The 24,099-nt window shown below is 34.9% G+C and overlaps 1 protein-coding gene across 2 annotated transcripts in view; it reads right to left on the bottom strand.

The window, feature by feature from the left end:
• MED13 (mediator complex subunit 13) overlaps window positions 1-24,099 on the bottom strand; it is a 94,593-nt gene that overhangs the window by 6,516 nt on the left and 63,978 nt on the right. For both annotated transcript variants that reach the window (XM_043902881.1, XM_043902883.1), the window contains exons 17-28: window positions 18,909-19,070; window positions 14,461-14,684; window positions 12,708-12,897; window positions 11,371-11,833; window positions 9,982-10,201; window positions 9,153-9,344; window positions 8,750-8,973; window positions 6,799-6,941; window positions 6,152-6,310; window positions 5,849-6,034; window positions 3,605-3,753; window positions 1,555-1,728 (exon numbers count right to left, since the gene is read on the bottom strand). In XM_043902881.1, coding sequence (XP_043758816.1) covers window positions 1,555-1,728; window positions 3,605-3,753; window positions 5,849-6,034; window positions 6,152-6,310; window positions 6,799-6,941; window positions 8,750-8,973; window positions 9,153-9,344; window positions 9,982-10,201; window positions 11,371-11,833; window positions 12,708-12,897; window positions 14,461-14,684; window positions 18,909-19,070 — 2,486 coding nt within the window. The remainder of the gene's footprint in view (window positions 1-1,554; window positions 1,729-3,604; window positions 3,754-5,848; window positions 6,035-6,151; window positions 6,311-6,798; window positions 6,942-8,749; window positions 8,974-9,152; window positions 9,345-9,981; window positions 10,202-11,370; window positions 11,834-12,707; window positions 12,898-14,460; window positions 14,685-18,908; window positions 19,071-24,099) is intronic.

The raw sequence follows: 24,099 nt of genomic DNA, 5'->3' as shown, positions 1-24,099 counted from the left end.
AAAAGGTGAACAAAATTATGGTAAGTTATGCCTTACCTGGTAATTCAGACCAGAAGTCCTAATCTTGTTACACTGTATCTGAGGGTGAATGCCCACTTTACACTATCCTCTCTGCAAATAAATATTGAGTAGAAAAGAATCTGGATAGTCCCTTGGACTTCTTATAAAGTGGTGTTTCTTAAAAACATGTTCTGTGAAACACTATTATTTGCTGCTGTTTTTCAGAGCTTTTAATGTGTATGGTAATAACAAAAGAGAGAGCAGAAAGCACATGGAGCACTTCCTAAAGGACCAAAGAACCCTCTGTTTTGTAGAAACTCCAAGGACTACTACAGAAGTGCAGAAATCCCCCTGGGAATACATTCTTGTAATGAGATACAAGACCACTACACATATACTGGAAGGGGTAGAAAACTCTTGTGCTAAAACTATCACCTTGGCCAACACTCTCTAAATATATTATCTCACTAACAGTCAATTCAGATCAACAGCTCTTGTATCCTTCATTAATGTGCTACAGAAATTCACTGTTTAATCAAAATGTCACTGACTCAATGATATGTGAGCCAAGGGAATCAGATTTAATAGTAACAGGCTTAAAAGACAGCAACAAGCTTATTGGTTCAAGTACCCACTAAATATAATCTTAAAAAACTAAAGTACATACTATTCAACTTTTACCCTACAAATAAAAATCAGTTGGCAAGTAGTTAAGTTAGCATAATTTATGGAATAAACCAGTCAACTTCTGGTAGGTTTATACAAGAATAAGTGAAATCAGATCTTCATTTGTTATTTTGGAAAAGTAGTAGTAGCAGCAGGAACAAACTCTAGATAGGGCTTTCACATTTCATTTTACCATTTTATGATTTATCTCCACCACCTTGTTATATCACTTGATAATGAATTTGTTTTGATAAAATAAGTCACTATGGGTCTGAGAATACCATTACTTGAAAACCACTCAATAGTTTTAACACAGCAATTTATACAAAGCTAGCAAGCTTTTTTAAGGAGGTAGGGAAATGCATCTAAACAGCAAACATTTTTATAAAGATTATGAATCCTTCTTCAGTTCTCAAAATAATGAGGCATAATAGGAGTATACTATGATATAATTCAAAGAATAACATTATATAATCATTAAATGATTGAGGTTTTAATCAAGCTACTACCAATTTATGACTCTGGACAAACGAGTTTTTCTGAACTGTTAATATGCTCACTAAGAAAATGAAAAGGTTAGATTAAAGGTATTTTAATATAAGATTTCTTCTAGCTCTAAACTTTAAATGTGCAGCTAAAACTAATTAAGAGCAAAGGTCTCAGATAGTCCATTTAAAGCTATTTAAAAGTTTAAACTTAATATAAATTTAAGAATTAGAGTTGCTTCATAATTATTCTCTTTGTTATTTTATCTAGAGAGTTATATGTGGCAATGCATTTAAGACCTCAGACAAAAGCTAAAGACTTCACTTCCATACTTCTTAGGACTCAAGCGGTCAATCAGCATCACTCAGGAACTGGCCAGAAAACAAAAAAAAAGAGCAATACCTTAAGAAAAAGGGGACACTGATATTGTGCTTGAGGACATGCTGACCAGAACCAGTCAGGTAAGGGACCCGCTTTGGCAGTTGATACAAAGTAACCAAGGGCCAATGGTTGCTGAAGAATATTAGTTACTTCATCATGAGATTCTGTTGAAAGTAGTCGATCAGTACCTTGACCCTTAAAAAGAGAAAAATTAAAAATATGTTAGTTCATTTGCTATATAATAGCTATAAATATAGAATGGTTTATTACTATCAGTCTTATTATCTAATTACTTCAATTTAAAAAATACTGAAGGACATTTTATTTTCTTTTATAGATAAGATCTGTTTATTTAATAAAATTCATCAGCAATGGTCCAGTGTCATCTGAATTATTTTCAACAATAATTTTCATTCCAAACTCTTACAATAAATATCATTTCAAAATAAAAAGATAGAAAATTTGGCAAAATGTGTTAAAATGCCTGTGGTTTAGTTGCTAAGTTGTGTCCAACTCTCGTGACCCCATGGACTGTAGCCTGCCACACTCCTCCTTCCATGGGATTCTCCAGGCAAGAATAATGGAGTGGGTTGCCATTTCCTTTTCCACTGAAGGACATTTTAAAAAGTCAATTTGCTACATATCTTAATTAGTAATAGCATTAAATAAATGAATTTTAAGAGTTTTAAGAAAATATACTATTTTAACAAGTTTGTATTATTAGGTCAAGCCCATGTTCAGTGTGTGACTGTGTGTATAAATCTTTGTAGCTGACTCAAAAGTACAAAACATTCAACGAACTTTCTAACTTATTTCCTAATACCCTCTCAACTAATTCATGATTGTATCCCAATCCAAAAGGTGGACTGAATTTATCTTTGTTCACGTAGCACTATCTATAAAATGCAGTTAAGAGTTATTTGGAAGGCATTATGGCAAGGATCATAGCCTTTAGACTAGTTAATGCATTCTTTGCTATTTATGTTAAGGAAATAGGTAAAAAGAAAAATGATATATCAACACAGAAACGTTCACTGCAATTATTACTTACAAAAAAAAAATAAAAGATTTAAGTGTCCAATATTTGGGGAATGATATAACCAGATAGTATTACTGACTCAATGGACATAAATCTGAACAAACTCCAGGAGATACTGAAGGATACAGGAGCCTGGCGTGTCGCAGTCCATGGGGTGGTGAAGAATTGGACACAACTTAGGAACTGAACAGCAATGGAAACAAACTATGGTAAAGGATCAACGTAATTAAAAAATTGCTAAGGGAATTCCCTGATGGTCCAGTGGCTAGGACTCAACGCTTTCTCTGCCAAGGATGCAGTTTCAGTCCTGATCTGGGAACTAAGAAACCACAAAATTGGTTCTATTAAAGTGGTATGATTATTGGTGCTTTTCCTTATTTGTTTCTTTTTTCCCATCATTTAATTCTTTTCCAGTTAAAAAAGAAAAAGGAAAGGATGCAAAGTAAGGTCAGACGAAGATCCTTCTTTAAACATATGTAAACATATGCACGTTATAATAATCAAATAACCACTACATATATAATTTCATTCAAATAATGATGTTATTCAAATGAAGCTCAAATAATTTTGAGTTCAAACAGAAGGACAAGACAGAATGTTTCCGTAAGTGGTAAAAATAAAAAGGGGAGGGGTCTGTGCTCTTTCTATTTTTATGGGAAAATCAGTTATTTCCTTTATGTTCCTTGTCCACAGCTTTGATATGAGTGGCAGCTCTTAGAGTCATACCCTGTTTTTTAGATAATCTAATTCTATTTCTAAGTAGAAGCTGTGGTGAAGTGGCAGGAAAACTTAAAGAAGGATTAATGCCAAGTAGTCTAGAAAATACAAAGTCAGAGAAAGCAGAACCTTAAAGACCCTGTTAATAATGTACAACTCAGCTTATTGATGTCTCCGTGGTAGAAGTACATGAATGGACTGTTTTAATTTTCTTGCTAATTTTCAAGGGAAAAAAGTGTTCTTTCTCATTGATATAGTCCATTACTAAGATAATGAATGACATTTAGATAAACTGAACTTTTATAACAGGGTTACCTTGCCAGTGTCACCTCCATGGGGGTAATGAGATCCTGGAGAATGAACAGGAGAACCCGTTGGAGATGCAGGAAGGATATTAATGATATCAGGGTCAAGATCATCTCCTGTGTCTAATAAATCAAAGATACCCATTCCATCTGCTCCATCTATGAAGAAGGAAGAAAAAATTAAATACTCCATTTTTCATATCCCACGGTCATTTACAAGAAAGGGTTCAAACAATGGATCTTAGCCAAAATAAGTTAATTTAATCAACATCTACTGAATGTATACCATGTCCAAGTATTGTGGTAAGATACAAATAATCAACTATGCATAAATAAACATGAGACTGCTTTGAATAATGGTCCCTCCCTAAAATGCCCACATCCTAATTCCAGAAACCTGTAAATATGTTACGATAAAGAACTTTACAGATGTGATCAAACAAAAGGTCTTGAGATGGGGAGATTATTCTGGATTATCCAGGTGGGTTCAATGTAACCAAAGGGGTCCTAACAAGAGGGTTAAAGAATGCTTCGAGTCACTGAAGATGTGACTGTATTAACTTGCTGGCACTGAAGATGAAAAAAGGGACCATGAGCAAGAGATGTACATGGTCTCTAGAAGTTGTCAAAGACAAGGGAACAGATTCTCCCTTAGAGCCTCTAGAAAGAATCAACCCTGCAGACGCCTTGACTTTGTATTTATAGCCCAGTAAGAATAATTTTGGACTTCTGATTTCCAGAACTGTACGAAAAAAAATGTGTGTTGTTTTAGGCCAATAAGCATGTGGTAATTTGTTACAAATAGCAACAGGAAACTAACACAAATGCTGGGAATGAAAATGTATTTAAAATGAGATTGCTGCTGCTACTGCTGTTAAGTCGCTTCACAAATTCCTTAATTCTTTATTATTAAAATATTCAAGTTACTGCATACACATTAAAAGAGGAGAATAATTATTACCCATACTTTTGACTTTAGAGATGTGTCATTTTCTCAGAGAAACAATGCAATATCACTTATTTTCTCTTGTACTAAAATGCAATCTATATAAGTACATCTAGAAAAGTTATAAATTACTCTATTATTTTAGTAAATCAAAATAGAATAGAATATAAAATGACCTGCAAAGTTTACATACAGGTAACTCAACAGTATGTACATAAACTGTACAAATATTTTATGATCAATGTTGCCTTTTAATGTAAGCAAACATCAGGGACTTCCCTGGTGGTCCAGTGACTAAGACTCTGAACTCCCAATGCAGGAGTCTGAGTCTGATTCTTATCCAGGAAACTATAACCCACAAGCCACAACTAAGAGTCCGCATGCCATAAGCAAGACTCAGTGTAGCCAAATTAATTAATCAATTCAAAAAATAAGTAAATATTTATGGGATAATTCACAGCATTAGTTCTGATATCAATAAAGTAGAAGAATGGTATTAGTCTCCTGTAGCAGTTTAACAAATTTCCACAAACTTGTTGAAACAACGAACATTATTTTCTTCTAGTTCTGGAGGTCAGAAGTCTAAAATCAGTTTTACTGGGTTGAAATCAAAATGCTAGTCATTAGGCCAGAAATCTAGGTACAGGCAGGGGTATGCTCTCCCTCAAGGCTCCAGGGGAAAAATCTGTTTCCTTGTCTTTTCTAACATCTATTCCTATTTTCCTTGGCTCAAGCTCTTTCCTCCATCTTCAAAGTCAGCAGCATAGTCATTTCTCTCTGACTCTGATTTCCTCTGTTGCCACTACACGGTCCTCTCCTCTTTTGTGTACAGTCAAATTTCTCTCTGTCTCCCTCTTCTATGGATATATAAGATTGCATTTCGGGCCCACCTGCATAAGCCAGAGTAATCTCTCCATCTTAGATCTTTTCTCAGATCTGCAAGAGCATGCATATAACGTTAACAGTCACAGGTTTCAGGAATATACACAGGACACAGATGTTTTGAGAAGCATTATCCAGTCTATAATCAGTCAGAATCACCCAGATTTATTTTATATTTGCAAGCCTCTAGAGAACAATTTGACTTCCCTGGTGGCTCAGATGCTAAAGCGTCTGCCTACAATGCGGGAGATCCAGGTTCAATCCCTGGGTTGGGAAGATCCCCTGGAGAAGGAAATGACAACCCACTCCAGTACTCTTGCCTGGAGAATCCCATGGATGGAGGAGCCTGGTGGGCTGCAGTCCACGGGGTTGCAAAGAGTCGGACATGACTGAGAGACTTCACTTTTCAGAGAACAATTCACTTACCATTGTTGGGATTGAAAGCTAAGTCTAAATTTTCAGTGGTATAAGTAGCTGAAGCTACTTGCACAGAAGCAGAAGTTGGAAACACAAGTATATGAGTACATGATATATCCTGTGGGGTATTAAGCTGAGACGCCTGCATGTTTAGAGTGGTGCTTCTTCCGAATACAGAACCAGTTGACACAGAATCTGAAAAGAAAATGAAAGGTATTTTTTATTTTAATTAATGAAGAATCAATTTTACATAACACTTAGAAACTTAAGTACATAAAGAATTAAATCTGATATAAACTAACGATAACTAACCTGGCATAATAACAAAAGAGCCTTGGGGTTCCATTGCTACCAAGCAAGCACTGAGAATGCTAGGAGAGTCTGCAGCAGATATACCACACATTCTACACATGTCTTTCAGCCTTTTACTTAGAGACTGCAGGTTTCGACGACTCAGCAAACAGCTCCAATCTGTGGGTATCAACAGTAAATAATAATAATAGTAATACCCAAAATAAAAGCACTGTTAACAACCTAGAGAACAAAAGTTAAAACATAATGGTTTTGAAATTAATGTATTCCTCAAGAGTCATCAAGTCAAAAATCTATTACTGATATGTCTCAACATCTTTTACCCCCTAACTTCAGTATATGCTGGTAACAGTATCTATTGAACATAGGATGAGTTGACTAATAAGCAGAAAGGGGATAAAACTGGGAGATGGCAAGAATAGTAGTAATAGCACTTATTTAAAATTGGAATAAGTTCTCTTAAAATTTGAGTTAGGCCATTTGGCAGCTAGACATATGTGGTTCCTCTTTAAAGAGCAAGACAGAAAACTAGGTTTTTATTACCTTTTGCATTTTATTCAGCACCTATTCCTAGATATGATCTGAATAGTATATGAATTAACATAAAACAGAAATTTAAGTATTAAATAATAAAAACACAATTTTACCTTTTAATTCTCCATGACCAATCCTTCCTAGACGGCCAATTACAACTCTCCATGGCAATGAACTCATCTGTACAAGTCCTAAGCACCATTCCCAAAGTTTCTGTAGACCAAATCTTCTAGCAGATCCTTTTTTCCGACGAGCTCTGTTGTATGGAATAGAGACAGTCATAAATATTTCTAAAATTCCTATGATGACATTTCAAAAGAGCTCAAATTTGTGAAAAACTGGTTCCTTCATTTTAGTGCTTGACATTTTTTCACAACTCCTAAATAAGAATACATACAAAATTAAAGGTTTGGTATGCTAGTTTACATTTCGTTTAATACATGCTAAAACATATACTTAAAATTAAACACCATTCACAAATTATCAAAATTCATCAGAGACAGTGCTCTACACCAGAGACTGGCAAGCTTTTTCTTTAAAGGGCCAATATTTTAAGCTTTGCAGGCCATCAAAACTCTTCTACAACAATTCAACTCTGCTGCTGCAGCACGAAATGGACAACAGTTACACAAATAGGTGCGGCCAGATATGGCCCCCAAACTGGAGTTTGCCAACCCTTGCTTCATACTTTAAATTGAAATATATCGAACAAATCCTCCCATACTTCTCAGAACAAACAATGCTATTTTCTGCATGCATGTCCTTTATTAGGCAAGTACATAAGCACTCTCTGGCTGAGCAATAGTAGCTATCATTTGTTGAGTACTTACTGTGTATCAAGCAGCATGCCCAATTAACTTATATGTAACACTTCATTTCATCCTAAGAACCCTTATAAGGCAGATAAAATTATCCTCCTGATTTTACAGAAAAGTAAGCTATAGCTCAGTTGGGTAAAGTAATTTTCTCAAGATCACACAGCCAATAAGCCAGGATTGGGATTTTAATCCAGATCGCTATGACTCTAGCACTGACTCTCTTAACCATCACCTCACTTTTACTTTCAGTAAAATGGCAGCACACCATCTCTGTATTGGGAAGGCAGCATTATTCTCTCTGTTCTCATTCTCATCCTTCACAGATCAATGTTTCTATATCTGCTTCTTCAGTGCCACTATAGCCAAATAAGCAAATTTTTTTTTTTGGCATATAACCAATTTCTGACCTTAAAACTACAGAATGTTTATAAAAGAAAGAAGAAAATAAAGGAGAGAACCAAAACTGAAAAATCAAAAGTTACTTCATGGACTTTCATGTTCTCTTAGGCAATGTTCACTAGCTTTGAAATATGGTATCAGTGTGTCTATTAAGTGACAATTCAATACAAGGTTCATCTGTTGTAAACTCTTAGTTACAGCCTTCATGAATAACTAGTCATGATACCTAATTACTATCAAGAAGAATTCTAAAGAGGGCCACCATTTTCAGAAGACACTCCAAGATTTAAATAGTAAAATTTTTCATTGTTGTTTAGTCACTAAGTCATATCTGACTCTTTTGTATCCCTCTGGACTGTAGCCTGCCAGGTTCCTCCATTCCAGGGATTTCCCAGGCAACGATACTGGAGTTGGTTGCCATTTCATTTCCCAGGGGATCTTCCTCACCCAGGGATCGAACCCATGTCTCCTGCACTGACAGGTGGGTTCTTTACCACTGAGCCACCAGAGAAGCCCAAAATTTTCAGTGAATAAAGTTAATTTCGTTTATTAGGGACTGTATCTTAGATGGTACATGAGAAAAATAAATGTTCTAGAAGCTTTACTGGATTTTAAATTGCAAATGACCTTCTAGTCCCATGTTTCAAAATCTGTTAGCCTAAAATCATTACCTCAAGGTTTACTATATACAATTTAGGGGCTTTAATCTCTTTTGTCTATTTAACAGATTAATCAAAATTATTAATTCCCTTACACAATACAATATAAATATTCACTATAAAAGAAATGAAAAGTACCCATAATCCCAAGACTTAATGTAATGATACATTTAAGAAAATAAAAATACCTGTTTGGAACATCAATGTTAATGATACAAGTTTCTAAAAGTTCTCCATATAGATCTGTGCAAGATGCAAGAATCCATCTTTGATCATGTGATAAACAGTAGCCCACGAAAAGAACATGATATTTCTGTCCAGCTTCCCCAAAGGTTTCTCCTAGCTCTGTTTGTTTATCCTTCACTGGAGCCAGGATAAAAGGAGGTGTGTAAAGTCGAATACACTCTGGTCTCTGTAGAATAAAATGTTAAGTTACTATGGCACCATACAAGCGCAGAAAAATTTTTTATTGAAAATAAAAACCCATTACAAGATAAGTGGAAAATAAGAACTAAAAAGAAACCTGCACTTAGTTTTGCATAACATCCAAAGTAGTCATTTAATAACTTTGGTTATGGAAAACATACTTACATCAGGACTTTTAAGAGCTGTTTCCATGGCTAAACCTGGACCAAAACCAGTCAATGTCTTCACATTGGTTGATGTTGGAAGTGGTCTCCGACACTGGGTAAAGGCCGAAAAAGCCAGAGATTTTAAATGCTGGGTATAGATTTGTCTATCTTCATGCTTCACAGGTTGCAACAGGTACTGACAGGGAACAATCTAAGAATTAAAGGCAAATATTACAAATGTTAAATTTTTAACAAGAGATAAAAAAAGAATAGTGGGTTTAAAACTCTAAAAATTTTATTAGAAAATTTAAACAGAACCTAAGTAAAATAAAAAATTGTATTTTCTTATCTAGTATATAGATTTTAATATTCAATTATACTAATGAGTTATGTAAAAATCTTTAAACATTTCTACATAGCAGCTATATTGATTAATACTGCCACTGACTGCCATAATCCTATTGTAGTCTATAAAGAAATAATTCAAATTCTCTGCATACAACTTAATGTGATTTTTCTCTACTTTTACTTTATAACCAGTCTCATTTAGAACTCTAGCTTTTATCAGTCCATTCTTGATTTTCTTATTTAAGCCAAAGAATTTAAAAATTAGTTTATATAAAAGTAACACAGGAGAAACATTTACCCTACTTAATGCAATCTTTTTATCCTCCATTATTACTGTGGTATAACTGCAAGTTTATCTTTTATAAACTCTCTAAGATTTCTAATATCATTTAAAATGAAGTCAATAGATAGAATCTGGCTTTTAGAAAATCAATCTAGCTGTGAAATGTCTATCAGGACCAAACTGTTTTAAAAAAACTTGTAACATTTATCATTCTTACCTGTACAGAAACAGTATTCTTAATATGAGGAGGAAGAGTCTGGACCATTTCCAGAAAACAACGAAGTAACCCCAAAGTCCATATATTAGAAGAATTAGTGCTCTCATCTTTATTTTCATATGTAAAAGGGTCAATTATATAAACAACAATTGCAGGTGGATAAGTGATTGCATGTGAATCACCATCTGTGGGGATGCCCACTTTGTCCCGATCCATTGTGCTAAAATTTGAAGGAGAAATAAGACAGTTAGGGAAAAAGCTGTACTCCACCTTCTTAAAATAGCATCAAAGGAAGTTCTTATCCTCTCCCCATTTTGGGGGTGGGGTGCTATGGAGAGCCTCTCTAGAAATGAGGGACACCGTTCCAAACAGAATCATAAATGTTCACAATTTCATGGTGTACAAAGACCCTTGTCATTAAGAGGTTTGCAATTAAAAGAAAGAGAATTCTTAAAACCACAGAGGATAAGAAATGTCAGACAGCGTAGTGCTTATGTGCTAAAACTAAGACAAAAGTTAAGTTAAATGAGCTGCCCGAGATCACAAAGCTGTCTAGAGGCAGAGCTAGACCAAAAAGAAACCAGTTTTCCAGACTTAGTCAGTGGTCTACTACATTTTTAGAAAATACACATTCATTTCATACTTCATAACTTCACTGGTGATTAAGCTTCATTCTTTGATGGCGGTATGAGTTTTTAAAACTCCAAATCTATAGATATTAAAGATGGAAGGATCTAGCTGGGTAATTAAGAGTTTGTTTTTAATAACATTTATAACTTTGGGGAAAACTGCAAGTGGGAGCTGAAAGACATAATCAGGCTCAGGTTAACCTAACCTATAAATCAAAAGGGAATACCTTCTTCATAAAAGGAACAGAGCTGCCATCCCATCATTGTTGTTGTTAAAAATAACTAATGTGATTGGAAGGATTTTCTGAGGCACACAATGTACATTATATCCTTCTGCTCCTACTTTACAGATAAGAAAACACTGGCTCAAAAAGGTTAGGTAACTTTCCTGAAGTGATATAGCCAGTAAACGACAGAGCGAAGATTCAAACCCTGGTATAACTCTTATGCCTCTGAGCAGGGTCATTCAATAGTGACTTATAGATCACTGCAGTGATTTGCACATAATTGACAATTATGTCACAGAATAGACTCAAACATCACAGGACAACTGGACTAGACAGTTTTCAAGGTCTTCATTCCCACTCTGAGATAATACGATAAAGACTTTATGAAAAGTCTTCATCATAATTTTATAGGTAAAATATTCAACATTAAAAACTAAAATTTCAAGGGTAAGAACAAAGGCTCTTCTATATTCTTATTCAGACAGAAGCAGCATATATTTATATTTCTGCAAAATCAGTACATTTAAAGATACCTTTCAGACACATCAGGATGTGGCTGAGTGGGAACCGAAGATGACTCTCCAGAAAGGCCAGCTGTCTGCAGAGCTGAGGGAGGCTGCCCTCCTAGCTGGCTACTCGGAACTGTATTTGCTTGTGTAGACATGGATCCCGCAGCACTACTGTTCATAGTGCCGAAAGGTGGAAATGAAGGTAGTTTATTGGATGACATTCCACTATTCAAGCTGGAGGACAATGAAGATGAAGCTGAAGTTGTGGGTAAGGTTGAGTTAGCTGTGGCAACTGAAGAAGACATTGCAACACCTGAAGTCACTGTCATAGTGCTGCTCACTGTAGGTGCTGGGGTGGCAGACGGAGTATTAGCACTTCCAGTACTCGTCATCTGAGGTGGTGTAATCAAAGACTGACTTGTAGGGGCAACTAAATTTGGCTGGGATAGTAGAGAGCTGTCCAATGGCTGGGAAGCAAGATAAGGACCTAAAGATAATAAAACAAGCAGGATATTTAATTCTTTATTTCACTAATTGGTTCTTTATTTACTATGTGAATAATAACTAGTGGACACTTTTTCAGTAATTACCCTCTCCCTAAGTTGCCTGCTAACAGTGTAGCACACACTAGCTTATTATTTCCCCTAGAAAGTGAAAAAAAAAAACGAATTCTGAGTGGAATTGAAAACCACTTTCAACTGAAAAACCAACAGATAGAAAATTAAAAAAATGATTTCCATGAAATATCCAGCAAAATTTCATTAAACCATTGAAGAGTTCCCTGGTCACAAGTTGAAAAGTGACTATACTGGGGGCTAATTAAATATAAAACAGAGGGGTTCAAATTAAGGGGTTCAAATGATAGGAATGTCTAATGAGGTTCAATGTTTTGGTTTTGTGTCTCTTTGGATTAAGTCTAAAGTAAGTCCATTGATATTTAATTAAGGGTTTTAAAAACAAGTCTCAATAACTGTCATTTTCTTAATTCCAACAAAGAACTATCTTCCGATATTATAGAGGGAACTACAAGTTGTTTTTATCTCTAAACCATTAACAAATCAAGAATCTTAATGTTAATAAACTTACACAAAAAACACATATCTTCCTACTTGATAGGAGCCCTATTGCAGTGATCAAATTTTTTTCTGTAAAGGATCAGATAGTAAATACTTTTGGCTTTGCAAGTTACACAGTCTCTGTCACTACTACTTAGCTCTGATTTTAATAGCACAAAAGGAGGCCCAGACAACCTGTAAATAAATGAATGGCTGTGTTTCATTAAAATATTATTTACAAAAAGTTGGTTGACTGGGTCATACTTTGCTAAAATTGGCCTTATACAACAAATATAAATTCAATACCTAGGTCATATCTGCAGACTTGTGCATAAAGCTTGAGTTTAGAAAATGCTTCACTGTTACCATCAGCTGCCTGAGAAAACCATTCTGCTACCAACTTTTCTGATAGCTTCTTTGATGCAGTAGATCCAACTCTCATGATCCCATCCGTCAATAATCGAGAAATAGGTCTATGCTGACCCAATCGACAAGACTATAAATATACACACAGAAATCAGAATAAGTGAATTTGCTATTTTTTTTTAGTACATATCATAAACTAAAGCATTGAAGCTATTTAAAAAATAAGCTTTATCATTTATAATTAACATTTGGAATAAAAATATTAAAGGAGAAAAAGTGCCATAGGTCTTTATGCTTTTTACATTAGAAATCCATTAAATTTCTATCAAAGTTATCTCCAATGAAATAAAACACCTAGATAACAGCACTAAAACCACGTACTTTGAATAACAAAAATTTGCAGCCATTTTAAGTTGTATAACTATTTCAAATCATGTATATAACTACAAATATCCAGCTCTCCCTCAAATTCTGTTGGCCACTATGGTTTGTTATAGGAAGTCCAATTTCAAATAGGTTTGCAACACTGGGTTACGAAAATTTATGACAAAGAATTTCTTTACTGTAAGAATTTCAAAGGCTTTAATAATCTAACATGTATAATGACTCTCTAAAAGGTAAACAGATATACAATATCTCCCCAAACCTATCTAACTATGGAATTTTTTTCTCAGAAGATTTTGCAGGACTAGCGTTCTAAATAACACACTTTGGAAATACTTTTACAAGACACATTACAGATACCTTGCAATTATTAAGTAGAACATTAATGAGGAACGAAACTGGCACAAAATAATGATTCAGGTTGTAAAAGAAATTTTAAAGACTAGACTTCCAAGTATTTGTAGGAAAAGGAAAATACCATCGGTCCTTCATATTCTTAGGTTCCGCAATCACAGATTCAACCAACCATGGATCAAAAATATTAAAAAAAAAAAATCAAAAAAGTTTCAAAAAGCAAAACTTGAATTCCCACATCTGCAACTACTTACATAGCATTAGCTATTGTAAGTAATCTAGAGAAGATTTAAAGTATAAGTGAGGATGTGTGTAGATTATATGCAAATACTATGACATTTTATATAAGAGATTGGGCATCCATAGATTTTAGTATCTGCAAGGGATCCTAGAATCAATACCCTCAGGATACTCAGGAATGACTACAAAATGAAGACTTTATGTTCCAGAGTACTTAAAATTTATAATCATTGCTCTCAATGATCAATACAACATAAGAATTATAACTTAAAAGACCAGCCAAGAATTTCAGAAAGAAAATGAGTCTTAGAGAGGCCTATCATAGCTGTATTTTACAATGAGCAAAGTAAGAACCTGAGGTCCTGGAGAATTAAGACAATAATTCTTTTTTTTTAAGACTAGAATTTTTTAAAATGTAATTTTTTCCTAGCCATTGAACAACATTACCCTTTCCATCAGAAAAAGATCTTAAATGTGATGTATATGCACCCAATGTTTTCCCCTCAGTATAGCAACTTCCACTGTGAGTCATGGCACACACATCTAACAAAGATCTGGGTCAAAGCTGTAAAGAATGTAACCTGCTGGTACAAGAACTAAACATCTAGCCTGACATCATTATTCTTCTTTACCAATCAACTGAAATATTCAATATATTTTATATATAAACATACAAATCATAAGGTGTTTTAAAATGACCTTTTAAAGCACCTACCTCATATATTGCAGTAAGATCTCTAAAAAAGCTTTTGGCTCCATTTAACAAGGCTTCATTTTCTGGACAGAGTACAACATAGGCTATATCTCTTTGAGATCCATAGGGTTCCAGCATAAGTCTCTCCCAGTAAGGGAGAGCAAATGGAGAAAGCACCAGAAAATCAAAATCATAACCCAACAAAAACGTGGGGATTGGCAGTGGTTCTGGGGATTCATCAGTTCCTAAATAAGAAAAGACGTATTTTAAGAAAAGATCTAAAAAAAAAATCTAAAAAAAAAAAAAAAAAGAAAAGATCTAAAAGAGGAACATTTAAATGTCAGGAGTTAGTGAAGTTATTATTAGCAGTAAAAATATTTACTTAAAGACAAAAATGCCTAAAAGTCAGTGACTGAGACTTTTACAGTTAGAAATTTACTAAACCATCTGTATGAAACATGTGACTTATACCTTCACTTAAATGAAAAAAATTAATTTGGGTGAAAAACTTATCAGTACAAAATAAAATATGGGAGGCAGAGTTTTTTAAAATATTAGTTTCAGGTGTACAACATAGTGATTTGACATTTTTTTTTTTTTTTTTTTTGTGATTTGACATTTTTATACGTTATAAAATCATCACCAAAATAAGATCTATTATTATTCATCATCACAGAAAGTTGTTATAATTTTACTGACTGAATTCCCCATGTGTACATTACATCCCCATGATTTATTTTGATTTATTTATTTATTTTGATTTATTTATTTTATAGTTGGAAGTTTGTACCTGTTAATCCCTTTCAACCAATATCATCATCATTTTATTTTGAATAAATTTAGACTAGAGAAAATCTTTGCAGGCATAATGTAAAACCTGTACATTTATAAACCGATCAATCTGGACTTCTCTGGTGGTCCAGTAGTCAAGAATCCACCTGCCAGAGCAGGGGACATGGGTTCAATCCCTGGTCTGAGAATATTCCACATGCCAGGGGGCAACAAGCCCATGTGTTACAACTACTGAAGCCCACGCACCTAGAGCCCGTGCTCTGTAACAAGAGAAACCACAGCAATGAGAAGCCTGCACACCACAACTAGAGAGCAACCCCACTCACTGCAACTAGATAAAGTCCACACGCAGCAATCTTCATTGCTTCAAACAGCAAGGGCAAAAATTAATAATAAACATAAAATTTACAACTAAAAAATAAATAATAAAAACGATTAATCTGACAATATAAATTTTAAATTGTGGCATGAAAAAACACTACTAGCAAAGCCAAACAATTAAAAACAAAACAGAAGAAAAGATTTGCAACACATATAACAAAAGGTTAATTCTCTTCCCATAGAAAGGGAACCTATAAATCCATAAGAAAATGATCAACATCATAACAGAAAAATGGGCAAAGGATACGAACAAAGTTCACAAAATCCAGAAATATCAAAGTTCACAAAACCCAGAAATACCTTACACATAAAAAGATGCTCAATCTCATTAAGAGCAAGGAATTTAAAATAATTAATAGCAAGTGCTACATGCCAGATAATGTTTAAAGATCTTTACATATATTAAGTAACTTAACCCCATGAAAACCATGAGGCAGATACTAATATTAACTTGATTTTAGAGGTGAGAAAGCAGGAATAGAAGAGTTAATGACTTGTCCAGTGTCACACAAGAAGTGGCACAGATGGGATTAGAATTCAGGAAATCTACCCTTACAGTCTGTACCATTCTACCATTCAAACTATAAAGAAACACACCGTTTTCTCCGATCTACTCAGCACCTTACTGGCAAAGGTTTGGGGAAACAGGCATTTTATTGGTGGGAGCTTAGACTGCTATGGCAAGGAGCAATTTGGCAATATTTTTTTAAAAGAAATACACACATGCTTTAAGCCAGGGATTGTGTACATTATAGAAAAATAGTTGTAATGATAATGATGTAATCAATATATATCCATAAACAGAGTAGGCTGGTAAAAATTACATCATATGTAAAGAATAATGCAATATATGCAGCCCTTAAAAAAAAAAAAAAGAGAGCTCCTTATGTTACTGATCAGTAAGGTGCAGAACTCTGTGTCTACCATTTTGACTTTTAAAAACAATGTAAAAATACTAAAACAACAAATGCTGGAGAGAGTATGGAGAAAAGGGAACCCTGCTACACTGTATGTGGGAATGCAAATTGGTATAACCATTATGGAGAACAATATGAAAGGTCCTCAAAAAACTTAGAAATACCATATGATCCAGCAATCCCACTCCTGAGCATGTATCTGAAGAAAATCATAATCCCAAAGGATACATGCACCCCAGTGTTCATTGCAGCACTATTTACAACAGCCAAGGCATGGAAGCAATCTAAGTGTCCACTGAAAAAGAAATGGACAAAGAAGACATGGTACAAATATTGTTGTTTAGTTGCTAAGTCGTGTCTGACTCTTTGCAACCCTATGGACTATAGCCCACCAGGCTCCTCTGTCCATGAGATTCTCAGGCAAGAATATTGGCGTTAAAAAGAAAAAAAAAAAAAAAAAAGAATATGGGAGTGGATTGCCATTTCCTTCTCCAGAGGATCTTCCTGACCAGGGGTCGAACCTGGGTCTCCTGTGTGGCAGGCAGGTTCTCTACCACTGGCCTACCTGGGAAGCTCAGTGCATACATATACAACGGAATGTGTGTGTGCTGTGTGCTAAGTCACTTCAGTCACGTCTGACTCTGTGCAGCCCTATGGACCGTAGCCCGCCAGGCTCTTCTGTCCACAGGATTCTCCAGGTAAGAATACCATGCTTAGGTTGCCATGTAGGTTGCCATGCCCTTCTCCAGGGGACCTTTCCAACCTAGGGATTGAACCCAGATCTCTTATGTCTCCTGCACTGGCAAGTGGGTTCTTTACCTCTAGGGCCACCTGGGAAGCCCTACAATGGAATATTACTCAGCAATAAAAAAGAATGAAAGAATCCCATTTGCAGCAACATGCATGGACCTAGAAATTATTATACTAAATAAGTCAGACAGCGAAAGACAAATATCATATGATATTACTCAGCTGTGGCATCTACTTAAAAAAAGATACAAATCAACTTATTTGCAAAAACAGAAACATACTTACATCTATTGAAAACAAACTTACTATTACTAAAGGGGAAATGGAGGGGGGAGGGATAAATCGGAAGCTTGTGATATACACACTACTACACATAATCAACAAGGACCTACTATATAACCCTACTCAAGATTCTGTGATAATCTATATGAGAAAAGAATCTAAGAAAGAACAAATATATGTATAACTAAATCATTTTGTTGCACACCTGAAACTAACACATTGTAAACCAACCATATGCCAATAAAATTATTTTTAAAAAAACAGAAAAAAATAAAAAGAAACTAAAAGTACTATCATTAAACTGCAATTTTCACTGAGTATCAAGGTTGTTTTTTTTTTTTTTTTATAATTGCGTCTTTGTTGTTGCACACAGGCTTTCTTTAATTGCAGCGAGCGGGGGTTACTCTCTAGTTGTAGTGCATAGGATTCTCATTGCAATGATTTCTCTTGTTGCAGAGCATGGACTCTAGGCACCTGGACTTCAATAGTTGCAGGTCACAGGCTCTACAGTGCTAGCTTATGTGCTTAGTTGCTCTGTGGCTTGTGGGATCTTCAAGGACCAGGGATAGAACCTGTGTCCTCTGCATTGGCAGGCAGATTCTTAACCACTGAGTCACCAGGGAAGCCCCAAATATCTTTTTTTTTTAATGAAATTTAAATTATTTACCCATTAATAAAAGGAGGAAAAGGAAAATATGAGCAAATCTACTACTTCTGTACATGATGCATTCTAAAACCATGCAAAAAACTCAAGGATTTCAATGCTAAAAACTGTTATTCCAAATATATTTTAAAGTTCCAATTACATCTCATCTTTCACAGACAATTTTTTCCCCTCTAGAGACAATGTTCAACAGATAGTTTAAGTATTTTGAATGTTCCTTCCATTACAGTTGATCACAAATCTACTGTGTACTATGTGGGAGTTACTCTTGTCATAACTGGCAAATTTCATGTTTTTTTTCCTAAAGGAAGACCTTTGGGCCTCTTATCACTAGTATTATCCTTTTCTTTTTATCTCATTTTTCATTCAATTTTGTATGTAAAATGGTAACTTACAAGAAAAGTAGTGTATCAATCCTTTTAATATGATTCTTTCTTAGCAAAGAATCTTACTGGTCAGTGTAACATGTAAGAGCAAGCTGTTCTTTCTAAAGTGAGGTTGGAAAATTCCGTAAATTGAATGCTGAAAATGTTTCAAGTGAGGAAGGCTGAGATTGACCACAATGGCCTTAAGTCAAGCATATGCCACAGAAATAAGGAAGATAAACGTGCTTATTAAAGTTAGGTAAAGATACTGAGAACTGATATGAAATAAGTCAATAAGTATGATTGTAAATTACTTACCATAAGAGCCTCGGCCAGCCATTTTATGAAATTGTTGCCAAGTGAGAGGACCTTGAACCCCCCAAGGCCTTACTGTTCTTTTTTTCTGAATAGCATCCTGAAGAACTGGCTGAAGCGATAGGAGCATTCGAAGTATATCCTGTGAGCATTGCACACTCACATCTACAACCATTAAAAAAAGAAGAATTGCTATTGTCAACACACAAAAAATTTTAAGATAACAAAGAAATCCATCTAGGAAAGTAAGTTCAGCTCTACATCACCAAGATTAAGCATCTGCTTGTGGTTTTTTTTTTTTCTTTATTTTTAGTTGGAGGTTAATTACTTTACAATATTATAGTGGTTTTTGCCATACACTGACATGAATCAGCCATGGATTTACCTGTGTTCCCCATTCCGATACCCACCTCCCTCCCCATCCCATCCCTCTGGGTCATCCCAGTGCACCAGCCCTGAGCACTTCTCTCATGCATCCAACATGGGCTGGCGATCTGTTTCACACTTGATAATATACATGTTTCAATGCTGTTCTCTCAGATCACCCCACCCTCGCCTTCTCCCACAGAGTCCAAAAGTCTGTTCTATACATCTGTGTCTCTTTTTCTGTCCTGCATATAGGGTTATCGTTACCATCTTTTTAAATTCCATACATATAAGCATCTGCTTGTATAGAGAACTATATTAAGTTCTATCTAAAATGATCTGTGCGTGCATGCTAAGTCACTTCAGTTGTGTCTGACTCTTTGCAACCCTAAAGACTGTAGCCTGCCAGGATCCTATCCATGGGATTCTCCAGGGAAGAATACTGGAGTGGGTTGCCATGCCCTCCTCCAGTGGATCTTCCTGAACCAGGGATTGAACCCATGTCTCTTATGTCTCCTGCATTCACAGGCAGGTTCTTTATCACTAAAATCACCTATAGAGATGATTTTTCTAGGTATTTAAAACCAAGAAGAAACATAATTAAAAACTTATCATAACTTTATAAAGTCATTCATTAGCTCATTAACCGATTTATAAATCAAATCAATTTCTTCCTTTTTGCATTTATTTTGATTGTCTTTGGTGCTCATAGGTACCTTAGTAGAAAGAACACTACCTCATACAGAAATGGATTATTAATTATCCACTTTATATACCTCTACTTTGGTAAAAAGATCAGATAAATAACACTGGTTACAATGATTAAAGTTTAATTTGTGAAAAATAGTAAACTGTAACAATTCTAAAGTATATAATTTGCATAGTAACAGATAGTAAACTTGTTCACACTGCTAGATAGTGTCATAATGCCCACACATACTTTATAAACCTAGACTTAAATACCCACACATATTTTTATACGGGATTGGGAATACATGTAAATCCATGGCTGATTCATATCAATGTATGACAAAACCCACTGGAAAAAAAAAAAAAAAATACCCACACATATTTTTATAAACCTAGACTTAATAGATTTACAGATTATCAAATTATTATGATCCACATTTCTGACCAACTATTAGAATGGATATGAAAGGTGATGCTCTTAAACATCAAATGACTTTTTAAAAAACCATGAAATCTTCCTAATATAATTAATCTGTCCCTTGAGCATGGCTCAGTTGTATCATTACATCTTCTTTGAGCACTCTGTTACATTAAATCATTCAACTTTAATTCATTATTATTATTGCCTAATTTATAATTTCTTGCTTTAATTCCCTATATCTATAAATAGTGTACAGAACCAGAAATAATTTCAGATATACTGTTGAATAATTATTATACTTAATAAACTAGTATATACATAACAAAAATACTATTTAAAATGATAAGAGCTATTTAAAGTGGACTGATAATACACTAGTAAATAAAAAATAGATTTTAAAACTGGAAGATATTTTACACAAATAGAACTGTGTATTGATATGTGTTTACATAAAATCTAGAAAAAGCTGTCACTGGCTAAGGTTGTTTATCATAATCAAATGGGGAACTTTTATAAAACACATATACAGAGCTTACCCTGAGAAATTCTGATCTGAGTAAAGTTCAGGAATTTACAGTTTGATTCTAATTCAGAGAGATTCTCATTCACAATCTTTCATTATAAAAAAACATATAACAAAGACCTACTATGGTTCAGGAATTATGCTAGCTGCTGGGAATACTGTGAAATACATTCTTATTCACGTCTTCAGGGATCTTATCATCTTGTGGGGAGGAATGCATGAAAAAGAATATAACTGCATATTATGACAAGTGCAAGGTCTCAAAGCTGAAATCTGGTTGGAAAGCAATGGTTTTAGAATATACTAATTTTTAAGAGTGATCATGAAGAATAGATATTCTGTTGAGTAGAACAGAAATAAGCATCCAGAAATAAAACTTCGTATTTACAGTCAATTAATTTTTGACAAAGGTGCCAACACAATTTAATGTGAAAAGATAATCTTTTCAACAAACGGTTCTAGGGCAATTGGATATTCATGTGCAAAAGAATAAAACTGAAACTCTTCCTTACATGATATACCAAAGTTAATTCAGAATGGATCATAGATGTAAATATGTGATAAAACAATAAAACTCATAGAAAAAAAATAGAAGTAAATTTTCATGACTTAGGATTAAAGTCTTTTTAGATATGGCACCAAAAGTACAAACCAAAAGTACAAACCTTTAAAAAGGACAAAAGAAAGTAATATACTGAACTTCATCAAAATTAAAAACTCTTCTGCTTCAAATGACACCATCAAGAAAGTGAAAAGACAAACCAGAGAAAAGAAAATATGTGCAGATGTTAAGAAACTTACATCTAAAAGATATAAAGAACACTCACAACTCAATAATGAAAAGACCAAAAAACCTAACTTAAAAATGGGCAAAGGATCTGAAAAGACATTTCTCCAAAGAAAAAATACAAACAGGCAATAAACACACGAAAAGACACTCAGCATCATTAGTCATTAGGGAAATGCAAATCAAAACGATAATGAGATAATACTTCACAATCCAGTATGATGATGATGATGGTAATAATTACAAACACATGATGATAAGTGTTAATGAGAATGTGGAAAAAGTGGAACCCTCACACACTGCAACGGGAATGTAAAATGGAGCAGCTGCTTTAGAAAAGAGTCTGGCAATTTCTCAGAAGGTAAAACAGAGTTATCAAGTTCACTCAAGACCAATAAAAATATATGTTTACACAAAAACTTGTACACAAATGTTCAGTGTATCATTATTCATATCAGCCAAAGAGAGGAAATAATCCAAATGCCCATCAACAGATGAATGGGTAAATAAAATGTGGTATATGCATAAATAGAATCTTATTTGGCAATAAAAATGAATTAAGTACTAATCCATGCTAAAACCTGGATGAACCCTGAAAAACTACACTAAGAAAAAGAAGTCAATCACAAAAGACCATATAGCGTATAATATTATTTACATGGAGTATATAAAAGAGGCAAATCTATAAAGACAGAAAGTAGACTGGTAGTTGCCCAGTGCAAGGAGGGGGTGGTTGGAGGAAAACAGGAGTGATCACTAATAAATACAGATTTTGTGGATGATGAAAATGTCCTAAAATTGATCGTGGTGATGGCTACACAAGTCTGTGCTAACTAAAAACCATTCAGTTGTTCACTACAAAAGGATGAATTGTATGATATGCCAAAATTGCTTAGAGTGATCATGCAGTGGTGTAACGATGGGGCTGGGGCAATTTTTACATCTATTCATCTATATCAGATTCTTAACTTTCTTTTCAGAAAGTATGTATTTTTTATAATTAGAACAAAGCTTTTCCTATTTTGAGAAAAATAAACATTACCGTTAAATTACGAACTCTTAATTCTAACAAATATTTCAACACCTTGGACTTCTGGCCATCTACTACATGCCATCTACTACCAGGTACTATTTTAGGTATTTGGACATAACAAACAAAACAGACAAAAATCCTTTCTTGTACACAGAACTTGCACAGAGTGAACTTAATGGGGTGAGAGATAATAATTAATACATTATGCAATATGCTTAGAAGGTAATAAGCAAACATTAGGGGGAGAAACACTAGGAGGAGGAGGCCATCTCATGTGAAGAGTTGACTCACTGGAAAAGACCCTGATGCTGGGAGGGATTAGGGGCGGGAGGAGAAGGGGACGACAGAGGATGAGATGGCTGGATGACATCACCGACTCCATGGACATGGGTTTGAGTAAGCTCCGGGAGTTGGTGGTGGACAGGGAGGCCTGGCGTGCTGCAATTCATGGGGTCGCAGAGTCGGACATGACTGAGCGACTGAACTGAACTGAACTGAGGGGGAGAAAGCAAAAGGAGCAGGATGGGGGAGATAAAGAGTGGTTTGCAATTTTACACTAAGATGACTTCTGACAAAAGTAAAGAGATAAGAGCGTTATTCATGTAAATACCTGGAAGAACAGGTATTCTGTCCAAAGCAGAGGAAACAATTGGGGCAAAGGTACTAATGTATTAAATAGGAGCTTGCTACTATTTAATGAAGCTGTTATAATTTAATGAAAAAGTACTCCAAGATTGCAAATTTAGGTTTTATAGCATGTCTTTGTATTGAAACTTTAAACTGAAATATAAAGATATTTCTTGTTTTGAATTATTTTCTCAATGTAAGTCCTTAGGATAAAACCCATCTTCACGGCTGCAGAGTTGTCTGTCGTATCAGTCTTTGTTGTGATAAACACAGTGCTCCCTAGGTAAACCACCCAGAATTGCCACTGTTGCTGTTGTTCTGCTGCTCAGTCGTGTCTGACTCTGCAGCCGCACGCACTGCAGCACACCAGGCTTCCCTGTCCTTCACTATCTCCCAGAGTTTGCTCAAACTCATGTCCATTGAGTCAGTGACGCCATCCAACCATCTCATCCTCTGTCATCCCCTTCTCCTCCTACCCTCAATCTTTCTCAGCATCAGGGTCTTCTCTAGTCAGTCTGCTCTTTGCATCAGGTGGCCAAAGTACTGGAGCTTCAGCTTCAGCATCAGTCCTTCCAATGAATACTTAGGGTTAATTTCCTTCAGGACTGACTGATTAGATCTCCTTGCTGTTCAAGGGACTCTCAACAGTCTTCTCCAACACCACAATTCAAAAACGTCAGTTCTTTGGCACTCAGCCTTCTTTACAGTTAAACTTTCACATCCATACATGACTAGTGGAAAAAACCG

Source organism: Cervus elaphus, chromosome 5 (assembly GCF_910594005.1).
Source record: "Cervus elaphus chromosome 5, mCerEla1.1, whole genome shotgun sequence".
Classification (NCBI taxonomy): domain Eukaryota; kingdom Metazoa; phylum Chordata; class Mammalia; order Artiodactyla; family Cervidae; genus Cervus; species Cervus elaphus.
Note: the sequence above shows the minus strand (reverse complement) of the source record. Positions and strands in the feature narration are given on the sequence as shown.